The following is a 19,798-nucleotide window of genomic DNA, read 5'->3' as shown; positions in this document are numbered from 1 at the left end:
TGATACTGCCTCGGAAACCCAAGGAGGGGTCGCTATGAGTCAGGTTTGACTCGACGGCACATAACAACAACAACAACAACATAAGCAATTGATGGTCTGTTCCACAGTCAACCCCTGGCCTTGTTCTGACTGATGATATTGAGCTTCTCCACAGCCCCTTCCACAGATATAGTTGACTTGATTCCTGTGTATTGCACCCAGTGAGGGCCATGTGTGTAGTAGCCATTTATGTTGTTAAAAAACAATATTTGCAATTAATAAGTTGTTGTTTTTGCAAAATTCTATCATGCAATCTCTGGCATTGTTTCTATCACCAAAGCCATATTTTCCAGCTACTGATTCTGTGTTTCCTAGTTTCTCACTCCAGTCACTGGTAATGATCAATGTATCTTGATTACATGTTTGATCAATTTGAGACTGCAGAAGTTGGGAAAAACTTCAGTTTCTTCATCTTGGCATTAGTTGTTGCTTTGTAAATTTGAATAATTGTCATATTAACTGGTCTTCCTTATAGGCATATGGATATTATCCAATCAGTAACAGTGTTGTACTTCAGGATAGACCTTGAAATGTTCTTTGCAACCATGAATGTGCCACCTTTTCAATCTGTCATTCCTGGCATAATAGACCGTGTAACTTGCTGTTTCAAAATGGCCAATACCAATCCATTTCAACTCACTAATACCTAGGATATTGACCTTCATGTATTCCCTTTTCAAAGTCTAAGTAGGTACTATTATCATCACCCTCATTTTACAAACTGAGGCTTAGAATTAATAAAATGGTTAAGCAGAGGCAATATTCAAATTCAGATTCAACTCAAGAGCCTGAGTTCTTACTGCTATTCTGTACTGTCCTTCAATTTTTTAAAGGTTATTTCCTATATCACATACCTCATACATGCTGTCACCTTACACACATACACACAGCCTGCTTTCTGGTAGAAAAATAATTGTCAGGAAAAATGACTGTATTGTATAATCTAAATAAACTTGGATTTATAAGTTTTTGATATCTGTTAGTTGGTATGTTGGTTGCTGTAACATTGTAGGTTGGCATTCTAGGCTGAAGCTTTTCTTAGTCAAATTTCAAATGGAGTGTTTTATAACATAAAATCCAACCAAGAATAGAAAGGAAACTAAAGCACCACACACTTGGCAGTGAAGTCCTGTGGAATAAGTGGCTCCTCACTAAACCTTTGTTTATAAAAAATAAAAGTTAAGGTTTATATAATTATCAAAGAAGAGTTCTTTGCCTTCTGTTGGCAAAGCATTGGAGAAATCAGAATTCAGATATATTGCTGCTGGGGGTAAAAATTGGTACAACACCTGTGGAGGCAATTTGTCAATATTTACTACAATTCCATTTGTGGGAATTTATCCTACAAACAAACAGAGCACAAAAGAAATAATAAATGCATGAAGTTATTTGCTGCAACATGGTTTTCAATAACTAAAAATTAGAAATAATCCAACTGGCCATCAATTAGAGACTGGTTAAATTACAAAATGGAATAAAATGGAATGCCTTAACATGATTAAAAAGCAGTGATTACAGGCCTGGCTTATGTAGCCAGACAGCCTGGGGTTAAGTCCTAGGTTCTCTGCAGCACTAGGCTGGAGGCTGCCAAGTACTTGTTAATTACAGTACAGATATTATTAAGAATTATATAAATTTACTATTAAGTATATTAAAAACAAAGATAATAAAGACTCAAAACATCACCTTCTAATTATTTTACTCTTTTCTATGTCTAATATAGATCTAATGATGACTTAAACATACCAATAATAGACTCAAACACACCAAAAATCATGAAGATGGTACAGAATTGGGCAATGTTTCATTAAGTTTGCCAGGAGTCAAAGCCAACTCAAGAGCAAGTAACAACAACAATGTATCTAATGTTGTTGTTGTTGTTGTTGTTGTTATGTGCCACCAAGTCGGACCTGACACACAGCAACCCCTCCTTGGGTTTCCGAGGCATTATCACTATGGAAGTAGATTGCCCAACCTTCCTTCCAAGGAGTGGCTGGTGGGTTTGAACTGTCACCTTTCTGGTTAGCAGTCAAGTGCTTTAGGCACTATGCTACTGGAGCTCCTAATGTATCTAATAGTATCTATATACTAGGTTATTTATGTCTATTATGTCTATATGATGGAAATACTATGCAATGGTGTGGGTGTCCAATTTCCTCCAACTCAATGTTCAGTGTCTTCATGTTGGCAACTTGAAATTGACTATGGTGGGAGTATTTACACCACAAAAATTGGCAAATGCTACAGATTGACAAAATTTTTCTTGGAGACCCATTTTTTAAACATTCATCAGGACACCACTGGTTAACTTTGACATGTACTTACTTCAGTTTTAACTTCTAGAAAATTGGAATAATAACAGCATCTACCTTATGAGATTATTGTAGAAATGAATGAGTTAATACATATAAAGCTATTAGAAGAATCCCTAGCACATAAATTATCTGTTCTCTTCATTAAGTAGTTCTGGTGGTGCAGTGCTTAAGGCATGTGCCTATTAACCAACAGGTCAGTGGTTTGAATCCACCAGCTGCTCTGTGGAAGAAAGATGGGGCAGTCTGCTTCCATAAAGATTTATAGCCTGTGGGGTCACTATGAGTTGGAACCAACTCCATGCAGTGATTTTGGTTTTTCTAGGATTCTGTTTATTATTATTACTGATACAAAAAAATCTCTAAGCTACATTTTACTTAAAAAAAAAAAATCAAAAAGAAAGTTCATAAAATTTTGTATAGAATGCTATCTTTTGGATATAAAACAGGGAAAATTAAAAATATATATTCATAATTTATTATGTTTGCATAAAGTAACTCTGGAAATAAGAAAGAATTTAGTAAAAGTGGTCCCCTGTGCATTGATGGGATATGTTGGAAAAAGATAGCAATAATGGTGGCACAACACGAAAAATGTCATCAATGTCCCTGACCTGTAAATGTTATGTTGATGAATGCCTTGGTGTGTATGTTTTCACCACAACAAAAGTACATTTAAATAAATAAATAAATAGTGTCCCCTGCTTGCCTTTGTGAGGAGAGGCAGAGAAAGAAGGTGGATGGAGAATGTGGGTAACATAAGAGTTTTCATTGTGTATCACTGTATTTTCAATGAATTTGTTTTTTAAACTATGTGATTATATTACCTATTCAAAACATTACTTTAGGAAAGAAATGTTTTCACTGATTCATCAAGAATTTTCTCTACACCTGTTGTAATCAAAATGCTATGGAAGACACTCTATAAGAATTGAAAAAGACAGAAGAATGAGAGACCATGACCTCTGCCATGCAAGTGTGCAATCAGGCTCAAAGCACAGTGAGAACAATTTGGGCAATAGGTAGGCACAAGTCTGACCCAACCCACTGCCATAGAGTTGGATCTGACACATAGAGACCTCTCTTTGGGTTTCCAAGGTGGTATCACTATGGAAGTAGATGGCCCAACCCTCCTTCCAAGGAGTAGCTAGTAGTATGAACTGCCAGCCTTCTGGTTAGTAGTCAAATGCCTTAGGCACTACTCTACCAGAGCCAGTGGTATATAAATACTTCAGTACTTTGCTTAAATTATAATGAAATGAAATGGCTCATCAACTGTACTTACCCTGTTGTGTAAGGGATGTTTATGCCTCCTAGATTAATACTTTCACATCCAACAATAAATAGGGTCGAAAAACACAGTAAAGATACACCACTGCAGATCATTGCTAATTTTGCAGATTCTCTTGCACCAAGTTTCAATTTTTTTATAATGTAGCCTCCCAGGACAATACCAACACCAGCACTGGGGACAATAATAACACCTGGGGAGAAGAAGGGAAGGACAGGGTTAATTTTAAGTACTACACACAATTATTTGTCTTTCAAAACTATTTTGTTTGTACTTACTCATTAGCACTTAGGTAAAGAGTAAAAACTAAATATAATCAATAAATCTTCAGTGTGTTAACATATTTTGCATTTTATAACTTTTAATGTTTTATGGTATAGTGTTCTTTCCAACACATACAGTCAATAAAGGACACATTCAGCATACATATAGAAATTTTACAAAGAAATATAATAAAGACAAACAATCCATTAGAAAAATCAGCAAGCACTTCACAAAAGAGGAAACCAAGATAACCAATACATATAGGAAAGGGGTTCAACCTCATTTCCAAACAGTAAATACAAATTAAAACCACAATGAAATACCACTACGTATCAATCCTGTTGGTAAAAAGTTAAAGTCTGACAATATCATACTGTGGCCAAGATGCAGAGCAATGGGAATTCTCAACCTGGGTGGTTGGATGTAAACTGCTACACCTACTTTGAAAAATAGTTTGACATTGTATGGTACATAATGTCTTCATGCATGTATTATTAGACAATTTCATTATTGGCTGTATACCCTGAAAAACTCACGCACATGGGGAACAACATTAAAAGCATTATCATCAGCCCCAAACTGGAAATAAACCAAACTTCCATTAATAGATAAATTAACTGTAGTATATTCATATAATAGGAGCTCTGGTAGCATAGTGCCTAAGGCACTTGACTGATAACCAGAAGGCTGGCAGTTCAAACCCACCAGCAACTCCTTGGAAGGAAGGTTGGGCAATGCTACTTCTGTAGTGACACTGCCTCGGAAACCCAAGGAGAGGTCGCTATGAGTCGGGGCCTACTCGATGGCAAAAAACAACAACAACATATTCATATAATGGAGCATTACTGCACAGCAATAAAAATTAAGAACCACAGCTGTACACAACTATGTGGATGAAACCACAAACACTATGTTGAATGATAAAAGTAAAACACAAAATACACATGATGTTATTGAATTTCTAAAAAGTTTAAAACAGGTAAAACTATGCCATATTGTTTAAAGATGCATACAAAGTAGTAGAGCTACAAAGAAAATCCAGGAAGTGTGGGATAGGGGATCAGGAAAGGAGACAGAGGGTGCCTGTGGTGCTGAAATATGTGACTTGGGTAATAGTTCAAAAGTATTCATTTTATAATTATTTGCTACTTCCAATTTTTATTTTATGCAATTCCCTGTGCATGTTTCACAGCAGAATAAAAAGTTAAAAAACAATCATCACATTTTAATCAAACATTCAGAAAAGAACTAACATGAATTCTACCCAAAGTCTTCCAAAACATAGAAAAGGATAGAATATTCCTGAACCTATTGTCTGAGGCAAGTATAATCCTGATATTAAAACCAGGCAACCAAGAGCAGTGATTGGGGTCTTAAAAGCTTTTGAGTAGCCACCTAAGATTCAGCTATTGGTCTTCTCTTGTCTGGAGGAAAGAAGACTGAAGAAAATCAAAGTCATTTGGAAACAATTAGTCCTAAGATATGATGCACCATGAGGAAATCAGCCTTCATGACCATGAACCCAGAAGAACTAGCTCAGCCTTCATGATCCTGAGACCAGAAGAACTAGATGGTACCCAGCTACCAATGCCAACCACTCAGAGAGGGATCAAACTTGGAGATCCAGGGAGGGAAAATGTGAAACAAAATTCAAAAACACAAAAATGACCAAAATTACTGGTTGGATAGAGACTGGTGGAACCTCTGACACTATGACGATGGGTTATCCTCAGACCTGGAAATGGACTCACTTCCATAAATTGGCTCTCAGCCCAATGGTAGAAAGGCCTACAAGCTGAACTCCAACCCCAGGGAGATGTACACACCTACTCTAGGGAGATGCTCTCCGTAGATCAACCAGCCATGGGACATCATAGGGGCAACATTCACATAGAGAAAAAGCTGGAAAGACAGGAATGCATAGGTAAGAAGGGCAGAGGGAGAGGGTAGTTTCAGGGAGGAGAAGGGAAGAGAGTTTTTTATGGTTGGGTATGATCATCAGGGCCATGAAATCAAAATGTGCATGAAGTGCTGAATGTAAAACAAATCTGCTTTGTAAATTTGCACCTAAAGCACAATTAAAAATAAAATAAAATAATAAAGCCAAGCAACCAAACCATTAAAAAGGAAAATTGTACACCAATATGCTTCACAAACATAGATGCAAAAATTCTCAACACAATATTAGCCAACAGAATCTAACAACGTATCAAAAAATATGACAAAGTGGGATACACACCAGGTATGCAAGGATGGTTCAAAATTAGGAGAAAAAAATTAATGGAAGCCATCACAGAAATAAAGCAAAGGAAAAGAACCACATGATTATAAAAAAATCAATATAGAAAAGCCATATGACAAAATCCAACAACCATTCCTGATTTTTTTTAAATGCTCAGTAAAATAGGAGTAGAATGCAGATTTCTCAACATAATTAAGGGTATATACACAAAATTATTGGCCAACAGAATTCTCAATGGAGAGAGACTGAAAACATTCCCCTTGTGAATGGGAACTAAGCAAGGATGCCCTTTATCACCACTCTTATTCAATATTATGTTGGAAGGGCTTGCCACAGCAATAAATCAAGAAAGGGAAATACAGAGCATCCAAATTGGTAAAGAAGTCAAACTATATCTATTTGCAGATATGATTCTATACATAGAAAATCCTAGAGATTCAAAAAGAAAACTACTGAAATTAATAGTAGGATTCTGCAAAGTGTCAGGCTACGCGATCAACATACAAACATCAGTCAGATTCTCCTACACTAGCAAAGAGAACTCTGAAAAGGAAAGCAGGAAGAAAACACCATTTACAAGTCACCCAAAAGATGAAGGATTTAGGAACAAATCTAACCAGAGATATGAAAGACCTATACAAAAAAAAAAAAAAAAAAAACTGAAACACTACTACAAGAGAAAAAAGCAACCTACATAAATGGAAGACTATACTTCCACACCGTACTCAGGGAGCTCTAGTAGCATAGTGCCTAAGGCATTTGACTGCTAACCAGAGGCTGGCAGTTCAAACCCACCAGCCACTCCTCGGAAGGAAGGTTGGGCAATCTACTTCCATAGTGATACTGACTCGGAAACCCAAGGAGGGGTCGCTATGAGTCGGGTGTGACTCGATGGCACATAACAACAACACAACATACCATACTCATGGATAGAAAGACTTAATATTATGAAAATGTCAATACTTCCTACAGCAACCTACCAATATAATGGAACTCCAATTCAGATTCCCTCATCATTCTTTAAATATGTGGAAAAACTTATCACTAACTTTATACAAAAAGAAAAGAGACCCCAGATAAGCAAAGCACTACTTAAGAAAAAGAACAAAGTAGGAGGCCTCACACTCCCTGATCTCAAAACCTACTATACAAGCACAGTAGTCAAAACAACCTGGTAATGGTACAATGACAGAGACATAGACTAGTGGAACATAATTGAGAACTCAGAAGTAAACCCATCAACCTGTGGATAACTAATCTTTGACGAAGGCCTAAAATCCATTAAATGGGAAAGATATACTCTCTTTAACAAACGTAACGGCAAAATGAATATCTGTTTGCAGAAAAATGGAACAGGATTTATATCTCTCATCATGTAAAAACTAGCTCAAGATGGATTAAAGACCTAAATGAAAAACCTAAAACTATAAAGATCATCAAAGAGAAAATAGGAGAAAACTTATGGGCTATAATAATTAAGCCCCTAATACTTACTAAGCCCTAAACTTAGGGGCATAAATACATGATCAAACATAACTAAAAATGTACCAAAAGCAGAAGGCAAACTAGATGGCTGAGACCTGCTAAAAATTAAACATTTGTGTGCATCAAAAGACTTCACCAAAAGAGTAAAAAGAGAACCTACAGACTGGGAAAAAAATTTGGCAATGACATAAAAAACAAGGGACTAAAATCTAAAATTTATAGAAAACTTCAATATCTCGAACAATGCAATTAATAAATGGGCAGAGAAAATAGACACTTCACCAAAGAAATCCAGGGGGCTAACAAACACATGAAGAAATGCTCACGATCATTAGCCATTAGAGAGATGTAAATCAAAACAATGATCTCACCCCTGCATTCATAGTAAAGTTCGGAAAATAACAAACGCTGGTGAGGATGTGGAGAGACTGCTGGTGGGGCTGTAAAACCACTGTGGAAAACAATATGGTGCTTCCTTAAAAAGTTAGAAATATCATAAGATCTTTCAATCCCATTGTTGTTACTGTTAGGTGCTGCCAAGTCAGTTTTGACTTAAAGTGACCCTATGCACAACAGACACAGCACTGCCTTGTCTTGCACCATCCACACAATTGTTACTATGTTTGAGCCCATCTATTGTTGCAGCCACTGTGTCAATCTCATTGAGGTCTTTCCCCTGTTTCACTGACCCTCCCTTCTACCAAGCCTAATACCTCCTTCAGAGACTTGTCCCTTCTGACAACATGACCAAAGTACATGAGATGAAGTCTGGCCATTCTTGCTTCTAAGGAGCATTCTGGCTGTATCTCTTCCAAGACACATTTGGCCATTCTTTTGGCAGTTCATAGCATTTTCAATATTTTTCACCAATACCATGATTCAAACACATCATTTTTTTTCATTCTTTCTTACTCATTATCTGGCTTCCAAATGAATATGAGGCAACTGAAATTACCATGGCTTGGGTCATGTGCACCTTAGTCTATATATACCTATAAAGAGCTCTGGATATACCTAGGAGTGGGATTATACCTTCTCTTTTGAAGACTAAAGTACAATATCACTACTAGGTATATATTCTACAGAAAATGAGAGCTGTGATACAAATAGATATGTGCACACCCATGTTTATGGCAGCACTATTCACAATAACAAAAACTTGGAAACAACCTGAGTGTCCATCAATGAATGAATTAATAAACAAACTATGGTACACACACACAATGGAATACTATGCAACATTAAAGAATAATGATAAATCTGCAAAACATCTCATAACACAGACAAACCTGGAGGACATTATGCTGAGTGAAATTAGTCAATCACAAAAGGACAATGTTATATGAGAGTACTACTATAAAATGTCAAGAAAAGGTTTATGTACAGAAAGAAACATTTAAGGTTATCAGTGGTGGAAGGGTAAGGAAGGGTATATTGTGTATTAATTTGGGTGAAGGAAAGGGAAATATACAATAAGGGGGAGGTCAGCACAAAATGGCCAAGGCAAAGGAAGACACTGGGAGGAGCACAAGAATTAAAAAGCAACAAAGGTAAACACTATTACATATAAAATCCTGCGATAACAGTAATTACATAACCTACAAAGAGTTATATAGATAGACATGTAAGCTACACAGGTGTGGGAAGATGAATGGGACTACACCCACAGATACATATAGGTTTGACAGAGGATATTTCTACCTATGTGTTTATATGTGCTGCAAATATATCCATGAGCACAGTGGGGCATATGGGGAGGAAAGTTAGGAAAGCTTCTTAGCTGGAACCAAACACCTTGAGGGAATGAGTCTCTGGACTTGGGGGTTCAGGATCATAGTCTCAGGGGACATCAAGGTGAATTGGCATAAAACAAGGTTCACAAAGACAACATTCTACATCCTACTGTGTGAGTAGTGGCTGGGTTCTTAAAAGCTTATGAGCAGTCACCTGAGGTGCAACTATTGGTCTCTCCCTGTCCAAAGCACAGAAAAGCGGCGAAAATCAAAGACACCTGGACTCAATCCAAAAACTAATGGAAGACACAAACTTCAGCTTCCACCACCCTGAGACCAGAAGAACTAGCTAGTGCTGGCTACCACAGCTGACTGCTCTAAAAGGGATCACAGTAGATCCTGGACAGAGTGGGAGAAAGATGTGGGACAAAACTCAAAATCATTAAAAAAAAAAAAAGACCAGGCTTACTTGTCTGACCAAGATTTTGGGAACCCCTGAGACTTCAGCCCTTAGATCCCCTTCAAGTCTGCAACTAGACTTTCCCCTGTGGCTCAACTATCGGCCAAACAATAGACAGACCTATAAGGTGAACAATATTAGGCAATGTTTCACTGCTATTCATAAGGTTTTCAATAAATGGAGAAAAGACTAAAGTTTTCGAAGATTTCATTTTACTTAGATCCACAAGCAACACCCATGGAAGCAATCAGATGTCATATTGCGTGGGGCAAATCTGCTGCAAATTACCTCTTTAACATGTTAAAGAGTGAAGATGTCACTTTGAAGACTAAGGTGTACCTGTGGCAAGCTATGTTATTTTCAATTGCTCCATATGCATGCAAAAGCTGGACAATGAATAAGGAAGACCTAAGAAGAGTTGATGCCTTTGAACGGCAGTGTTCATGAAGAATACTGAAAATACCATGGACTGCCAGAAGAATGAACAAATCTGTCTTGGTAGAAGTGCAGCCAGAATGCCCCTTAGAAACAAGAATAGCCAGACTTTGTCTCGTCTGCTTCGATCATGTTGTCAGAAGGGACCAGTCCCTGGAGAAGGACATCATGCTTGGTATAGCAGAGTGTTGGTGAAAAGGGGGAAGACCCTCGATGATGTAGACTGACACAGTGGCTGCAATGATGGGCTCAAGCATAGCAAAGATTGGGAAGATGGCACAGGACTGGGCAGTGTTTTGTTCTGTCGTACACAGGGTCACTGTGAGTCAGGGCTGACTCAACAGCACCTAACAACAACACAGGGTGAACAATAACTAAGGGAGATATACACCCCTTAGAACAATCAACCATACCAGATCAAAAGGTAAGTATTTACAGGGGATAAAGTTCAGATGGGAGAAAGGATAAGAAAGAAAAACAAACAGTAAGCACAAGGAGGAAGTGATAAGTGTGCAATTATGCTGTGGGGATTGTAATCAATGTCATGAAACAAAATGTGTATGAATTGTTAAACCAAGGCTTTGTAAACTTTCACCAAAATTATAATAAAAAGTTAAAAAAAAAAAAAGTCATAATGTCTATCCCCAGGAACGTTACAATCTGAAGGAAAGACAAACAATTTGTTTTTTAAAAAATAAGTGGTTACCATTATGTCTATTCCAGTTATTCTTAGCAACCCCAGGTATGTCAAAGTAGAATTGGTCCATAGAGTCATCAGTGGCTGGTTTTTCAGAAGTAGATCACCAGGCCTTTCTTCTGAAACAATTCTGGGTGGACACAAACCTCTAACTTGTCCATTTGCAGCAGGTGGGTTAGCAGTTTGCACTGCCCAGAGACCATAACAGATAATCAGAGTACAACAAAATAATTCCACTAAGTGTAGGGGAATAAAGTAAAAGAGGCATGTGGATCTTCCTTGGGAGAAATCAGGGGAGTTTTCACAAAAGTGAAGACCCAGTGTTTGAGCTGACCTTTGACAGATGAGGCAAAATCTTTGAAATCTGAAAGATAAGATAGAATCTTCCCAATGGGCCAACACAAAGAGAGCATCTTATGTGAAGGAATGATGCACAAGAGGCACGAGGGACAGAACTGGGGTTTGAGAGCGGTCCAAACTACTGGGAGTGTGGCATGAAAGGTCCTGGGGAGGGACTAACCAGGAGGGAGGGGCAGTAAGGAAGAGTAAAATCATTGGAACCATGGAAAGGAGCTCAAATTGGCTCTCCAGGCAGTGGGAGGCATTGAAGAAGGCAAACAGGGGTCTGACATGATGAGAGCTACGTGCCACAAAGATCAGTTCTGGCAGTAATGGGAGAGAAGTTCAGATGGGGTCAGAACTAGTCAGAGAAAGGGATCAGGAGGGTAGCTGCAAAGGTCCAGGTGAGTCACAGCAAGGATCAACAGTGACAGAACGATGAGGTAGATAAGGAAGACATGAAGAGAGGAAGGACCATTTGATGACTCTTATGGTACGGAATACAAGGAGAAAGGAGTGTGGGGAAAGAACACAATGAATTCATTTTAGACATGTTGAGTGTGAAGGGCCAAGGGGAAAATCAGGTAGAATTATCACACACACACATGTGGACCTGAAGCTCAGAGAAGAGCTGGGCTTGGTGATTTATAACCTGTAGATGAATTCATGGCATAGGTAGGATGTTCCAGCAAGACTACACAGAATAAGAAAAAAAGGGATCAAAGGCAAAGTCCTGGAGAATATGCCTGTTAATGGAGTGTCATATAAGATGTGTCCATGGAGAAAATTCAAAATGTGCAACCACAGAAATACAAAAGAGAAAAAAAGTTTTAAGGTGAAAAAAAAAAAAAGTGGGCTTTGGACAGAGTTCAAATCTTCATTCCATCTTTTGCAGTCTTGTGATCATGGATAAGCTTCCTAAACTCTCCAAATCAGATTTGTTTACTTTGTCATGGAAATGTCTACCTTTCAGGTTAGGATAACACATAAATAGTCATGATACATAGTAGGCACAGTATCAATTGTAGCTATTCTCATTACAACTGTGCCATAAAAACCAAGGAGAGACAGGACCATAGTACTGGGGGACACCAGACTCAGTTGGCACAACAAAATACATAAAAGTGTTACTCCACATGCTACATTGGTGAGTAGTGATTGAGGTCTTAAAAGTTTTCAAGCGGCCATCTAAGATGCAGCTAACGGTCTCCTAGTGGCGGAAGTGAAGAAGAATGCAAATAAATAAATAAATAAGGGCGTTTGGAAGCAATCAGCCCTAGGACACGATGGCCCTCGAGACCAGAAGAACTAGATGGTGCCTGGCTACCAATGCCAACCACTCAAGAAAGGATCACATCTGGAGATCCTGGATAGAGTGGGAGGGAAAACATGAAACAAAATCCAAAAACTCAATAATGACCAGAATTACTGGTCAGATGAAATCTGGTGAGAGTCCCAATACTATGGCCTTGGAATACATTCTGTGCCTGGAATAAAACTCACCCCCAGGGGTGAGCTGTCAGCCCCCAATAGTTAATAAGATGTACACACAGAACACTCAACCCAGGATAATGCACCCACATACTCTATGGTAATACATCCCTTAGAGAAATAGACCATGGGACACCAGAGGACCAACATTCAAACTGAGGAAATGTAGGACAAATGGGAGTGCATAAGTAAGAGGGGCACAGGGGAAGGGTTACAGGGTAGGGAGGGGAGGAGACTGGGTTAGGGTTGGACATGGTGAATGGGGAACGAAACTAAATGTACATGTTACGTTGAATGTAAAACAAGCTCTTATAATAAAAAAAATAAATAAAATATTTTGGGATACATTTTTAAAAAAAAAGGAGAGACAGTTTCAAAGAGAAAACACAGTAGTATCAAATGCCTCAGAGAAGATGAGTAAGATAAAAATTGAAATAAGGCAACTAGGTGATGGGAGATCATGCCAAGAGCAAGCTTAAGGCTGTTTTGAAGGTAAAAACCAGAACATAGTGGGTTGAGTAATCAGTCATAAGGATCTAAAACCAAAACCCCATTGCCAGCCACTTGATTCCAACTCATAGCAACCCTACCAGACAGAGTAGAAATGTCCCATAGGAGTTCTAGGACTGCCACACCTTTCTCTTGCAAAGTATTTTGTGGGTTTGAACTGCCAACTTTCCAGTAAGCTGCAGAGTGTTTTAACCACTGCAAAACCAGAGCTACTTCATAAGACTCTAGAGATTGGGGATTCACACTGCTCCTTCTAGAACTTTGGTTATGAAAGGAAAGAGAGGTAAGGGTAGAATGAGGCCAAGGTAGAGTTGTGTTTTTTTTTTTTGGGGGGGGGTTGTTGTTTGTTTGCTAAGATTTAGAGAGGATGTAAGGATATTTATATACTGAGAAAAATGGACTGAAAAAGAGATTGAATGTGAGAGGGAAAAGATTGCTTATTGACAACGCAAGATCCTTAAGAAGTCAAGAAAACATGTAATTAAGAGTATAAACCAAACCAAACCAAGCTCACTGCCATCGAGTCGGATCTGACTCATAGCGATCCCTCCTTGGGTTTTCAAGGTGGTATCACTACAGAAGTAGATTTTCCAACCTTCCGTCCAAGGAGTGGCTGGTGGGTATGAACTACCAGCCTTCTGGTTAGCAGTCAAATGCCCTAGGTACTATGCTACCAGAGTTCCTAATTAACAGTGTAGATGGTCAGATTAGCCCTGAATAGGAAGGGAGAGATCCCTTCCTCTGGGCTGAGAAAGGAATGGGGGAAAAGCAGATAAGTCACTGAGTGGGTGGTAGCTCCACAAACGGTAGTTTTTCTGTTTTGCTATTTTCCCATTATTTTGTAGACATTTTTTTTTTTTTTAATGTAACACATTTTATAATACAACATTTGAAGAGTATTAAGAACCAAATATCCACTGCTTACATTCTGGCATTTTCATTCCGGTCTTTTTTCTATGACTTTTTCCTTATAGAGGAGCTCTGGTGGCATAGTGCCCAAGGCATGTAACTGCTAACCAGAAAGGTGGCAGTTCAAATTCACCAGCCACTCTTTGGAAGGAAAGTTGGGCAACCTACTTCCATAGTGATACTGCCTCAGAAACCCAAGGAAGGGTTGCTATGAGTCAGATCTGACTCCACTCCATGGCAGTGGGTTTGGTTTGGTTTTCATTCCTTATAGAATTGACAGCATGCTGTAGGTTCAATTTTTTAACAGCTTTCTTTTCTTTTTTAACATTTTATTATTTTAGGTGAAAGTTTACACAGCAAATTAGTTTCCCATTCAAAAATTCATACACAAATTATTCTCTGACATTCGTTACAATTTCCACAATGTGTCAGCATTCTCCCTGTTTCCATCCTGCCTTCCCTGTTTCTATCCATCCAATTTCCCTGTCCCTCCTTGCTTTCTGATCTTTGCTTTTGGGAAAATATTGTCTATTTGTTATTATACAGTTGATTGTTCTAAGGAGCACATTACTCACTAATGTTATTTTTATTTTATAGACCAATCTATTATTTGGATGGAAGGTGACCTCCAAGAGTGACTTCAGTTCCAGATTAAAAGGGTGTCTTAGGGCAATAGTCTCAGGAGTTCCTCCAGTCTCTATCAGTCCAGTAAGTCTGATCATTTTTTATGAATTGGGAGTTTTGTTCTCCCATTCTACATTTTTCTCCCATTCTAACTGGGACTTTCTATTACGTCCCTGGTCATAGCGATTGGTAGTGATAGCTGGGCACCATCTAGTTCTTCTGGTCTCAGATAAGAGGAGATTGTGGTTCATGCAGGCCATTAGTCCTGTGGACTAATTGTTTCCTGAGTTTTTGGTTTTCCTCACTTTCCTTTGCTCTAGATGGTAGAAGACCAGTAGTTGTATCTTAGATGGCTGCTCACAAGGCTTTAAGATTTCAGACACTATTCACCAAACAAGGCTGTAAAACATTATCTTTATGAACTCTGTTATGCCAGTTGGCCTAGCTATCCCCTAAATAGCTTTGATTTTTTTCTCCCATATAATTGAAAGCAAAGGCAACTCTTAGAGGGAAGGGATACTGAGAAATATGACAAATGGTTGGAATAACCATTGTTAAGAAAGTGGGGTGAGCACTAAATACATAACAGTCTTGGCAAATGGTAGGGTGCTCTGGGGGACAGCTCGCTCCAGTATGTTCAACAACCCACATACAGGAGCAGAAGAAGAGAGCTAGTTAAACTAAGGGTTAAGTTTTATCTGGCAACCAATGTTCATCTCTTCCCTTTCACCACAGTACTATATAAAAATAGGTCATGGTTTTGTTTTACAGATGAGAAAATTGAAGGCTCAGAGAAGTGATTTACCCAGTACTGCCCAAGGAGGGAGGGATAGTCAGAATGAAACTGAGGTCTTCTGAACACAAGCCCAGCACTTATTTCACATGACCACAGCTGTCTCCGACAATAACCAATCCCTGGAATCTTTTAAACACATTGATCAGAACTCTGGGGTCAGATGAACTGGTTAATAAGGAAAAATAGATATGCTATCTACTAAAGTCAAGCTTTACCTTTAGAATGAAAAAAAATAGTCCATTAATAAAATTCATATTTTAATTGAACAATTTATGGAGGGGCAGTACTACGCTGTTGTTGGTTGTTGTTATTTGGCATTGAGTTGGCGCTAACTCATAGCGACCCCTCCTTGGGTTTCCAAGGCAGTACTATGCTAGGTCTTAGGAAAACAAAACAAAACAAATTTCCAGGTTCATGCTGAATCATAGTTAAAAAGCAGTACAGTTTATTGAACTATATACCATTAGCTATTAAAAATTGGGCAATCTACTTCCGTAGTGATGTTGTTGTTGTTGTTGTTATGTGCCGTCGAGTCGGCCCCGACTCATAGCGACCCCTCCTTGGGTTTCCGAGGCAGTATCACTACAGAAGTAGGATTGCCCAACCTTCCTTCCGAGGAGTGGCTGGTGGGTTTGAACCGCCAGCCTTCTGGTTAGCAGTCAAGTGCTTTAGCCACTATGCTACCAGAGCTCCCTAGGAAACGCAAGGAGGAGCTGCTATGAGTGGGATCTAACTCAATGGCAGAGTTTGGTTGGTTTTGGTTTTGGTATCAATAGAGTGAGGAACCATTAAAATCTTCTCCTGGTGTTCCCCTAAATTATCTAAATCTCACTACACTAATAAAACAAGAAGGCTCTGATGGTCCACTCATCTGTACATCTCTCAGATCTTCAACATGAGAAACGCAACATTTTGTTTTGTATTTTAGACATCATGGGACGAGTAGGGAAGATTTAGTGTGGTGGGCAGTCAAAGCTTTCTCACCACCCCTTCTTGAAGCCCCTGGCTTTGGGTAAATCAGCTTTAGTAGTTTGGTGTTAGTAGTTTGCTGTGGAGAGAAGTGTGGACTGAGGTAGAGGAGCTGGGAATCGATTACTAAGGATTCTGCATGGTCTGGTACAGGAGGAGATCCATGGGGGAGAGGAGGTAACACCATGAGTTATTGCACTGGATGACACCAACTTTAGTGATGTCACTGGCTGGTGCCCTCCTTTCCTGCCACCCTCCATGTTCAGCCTTCCCTTCCTTCCAACCCCAGACCCTAAAGAGCCAGCGTAACGGTCTCACTGCCTCTACCTCCTCTGAGACTCCATGCTGGATCCAGCCCCCTCTGCCTACATTTTTGTCTCTATGTCACACACGAGGAAATGCCTAGTGAGTGGTATAGCAGGGAAACTTACTCAAGTTTACCTAATTCTTCTAAATCCTATGTGTCTAAATTTACAATACAATAATAAACCTTTTCTGTAACCCAGGATAAATTAGGTTACTCTTTTGAGCTTCCACTTTCACTTTCAAACATTTTCCTAAGAAATAAGTATTTCGTAAGAAATCAATTACTATCAAAAGAGAACAATTAAAGAGAATATATATTTTTTTTAATTATAACTTTGGAGCAAGTGAATTTTAAATGGGCTGAGAAGAGAAAGCACAGTAAGTATGCGTTCTCACGAACTGTACAAGAATTCAGGAATTACCACCTAGACCCTTGTTCTTTCATATATCTTAATTATCACCCTTGTGAAAAATCCCAGAGACCTCTTCACAAACAATGAACTGGGTATATCATTAGAATTAATTTGTAGTACATTATATGCAATTCTGTGACTGTTTTAAGACAGGAAACCAACTGTTTCTTTAAATCCATGTTTCATATGATAATATAAAGCCAGATTATAAAGGAGAGATAGTAAAGCACATGACCATGCCATGTTTAACATGTTTTTAGCAGCTGTCGTGCTATACTCCCAACCTTCAGAGACTCCATGCACAATGGAACAAAACACTGCCTGGTCCTGCCCCCTTCCCCATAATTGGCTACAGATCTAACCATTGTGTTCCACAGAGTTTTCATTGGCTGGTTTTCAGAAGTGGATCACGAGGCCTGTCTTCCTAGTCTGTCTTAGTCTGGAAACACCACAAACCTATTCAGCACCACAGCAACACGTAAGCCTCCACTGACAAATGAGTTGGGGCTGCACATGAGGTGCATTGGCCTGAAAACAAACCAAGGTCTTCTACATGGAAAGCACAAATTCTAACACTGAACCACCAATGGGTCACCTCCCCACACTGGACACGAGAGAAGTATATAAGAGAGGCAGTTGGTATGTGTTGAACTGAACAGGATGTGCCACAATCAAAGCTACCAGTACCTGGAAAAAATGTATACAGCAAAATGGAAGAACTTAGAGGAAACTCTTCTGGGAGCTCTCCCAAAACAAATAAGCCGGTGGGGCAGCTAGCTTAACACAGGGCTTCTGTAGACACATTGTTTAGATTTGACCCTCAGTATTTTCAATTAGAGGACAGAGTATCAGATACAGCTCTCCATGGCCACAGCTTCTTTTCTCAAGTACCTGGGGGGACACCAGTGAGGTTCAGGTGAGATGAAGCAGTAATACTCTGGAATTTCTGCTGACGTTATTAGCAAAGGATTTCACAGGAATTAGATATTTCTAAAAATCTTAGCTTCTTAAAACGGCAAGATACCACTACACATATATTAAAATGGATCAGTACGAAACACTGACAATGCCAAATGCTGATGAGGATGTAGAGCAACAGGAACTCTCATTCACTACTGGTGGGAATTCGAAATGGTGCAGCCACTTTGGAGGGCATGTTGTCAGTTTCTTACAAAATAAGCTTACCATATGATCCAGCAATCATACTCCTGGGTATTTACCCAAATGAAGGGAAAATTTGTGTTCACACAAAAACCTGCACATGAATGTTCATAGCAGCTTTATTCATAATTGTCCAAAATTGGAAGCAACCAAGATGTCTTTCAATAAGTGAATGAATAAACCAACTATGGTTGTCCCCAATAGAATCCAGTAGGAAATTATCCAGCAATTAAAAAAAAAAAAAAAAAGAGCTGTCAGACCACTGAAAGACATGGAGGAAACTTAAATACCTATTTCAAGTAAAAGAAGCTAGTCTGAAAAGGCTATATTCTGTACTTCCAATTATATGACATTCTGGAAAAGGGATAACTATAGAGACAATAAAAAGATAAATGGTTTCTGGGTGATTGTGGAGGGATGAACAGATGAAGGACAAGGCATTTTTGAGGTCAGTGAAAATATTCTTTGTGATAGTATAATGGTGGATACAAGATTATGCATTTGTCAAATCCCATGTTGTTGTTGTTAGGTGTTATGGAGTCAATTTCAACACGTAGTGATTGCACATGACTGAGTAGAACTGCCCCATAGGGCTTCCTAGGATGTAATCTTGACGGGAGCAGATCTCTAGGTCTTTCTCTTGTGGAGTGACTGGGTGGTTTCAAGCCACCAATCTTTCAGTTAGCAGCCTAGCACTTAACCCCTACTGTATAACACAAAGAGGGAGGCTTACAGACTTACTTAATAATAATGCATCAATATTGACACATTAGTTGTAACAAACTCTACCAATGCAAAATGGTAGTAACAGGAGAAACTGTAAGGGAGAAGATGTGAGGGGAGGAGACATATGAGAACTCTCAATATTCTACATAATTTTTTGGTAAACTTAAAATTGCTCTAGGAGCTCTGATAGCATAGTGCCTAAGGCACTTAATTGCTAACCAGAAGGCTGGCAGTTCAAAGCCACGAGCCACTCCTCGGAAGGAAGGTTGGGCAATCTACTTCCCTAGTGATTTAGTGATACCGCTTTGGAAACTCAAGGAGGGGTCACTATGAGTAGGATCCGACTCGACGGCACATCACAACAACAAAATTGTTCTAGAAAATACAGTGTACTAAAAATAATAGTAATAAAAAAGAGAGAGAGAGAAACCTTAGCCTTGGTGACTTCAGCACAGAAATATCTATATAAAGCCAATATTGAACTCTATTAGCAAAAAGGGGTCTCATTCACCCATAATAAAACTTTCTTCCACTCTTTGCCAACACAGGAAGACACTATGCAGTAGGAGAGAAATATGAGAACCTCAGTTTCAGGG

The 19,798-nt window shown here is 38.9% G+C and overlaps 1 protein-coding gene across 1 annotated transcript in view; it reads right to left on the bottom strand.

Moving 5' to 3' along the window:
• SLCO5A1 (solute carrier organic anion transporter family member 5A1) overlaps positions 1–19,798 on the bottom strand; it is a 206,858-nt gene that overhangs the window by 42,988 nt on the left and 144,072 nt on the right. The window contains exon 5 of the mRNA XM_007947348.1: positions 3,637–3,835. Within this exon, the coding sequence (XP_007945539.1) occupies positions 3,637–3,835 (199 nt within the window). The remainder of the gene's footprint in view (positions 1–3,636; positions 3,836–19,798) is intronic.

Source organism: Orycteropus afer, unplaced genomic scaffold (assembly GCF_000298275.1).
Source record: "Orycteropus afer afer isolate SDZICR_OR568_19922 unplaced genomic scaffold, OryAfe1.0 scaffold00181, whole genome shotgun sequence".
Lineage (NCBI taxonomy): Eukaryota > Metazoa > Chordata > Mammalia > Tubulidentata > Orycteropodidae > Orycteropus > Orycteropus afer.
This window is presented reverse-complemented; position numbering and strand designations above follow the sequence as displayed.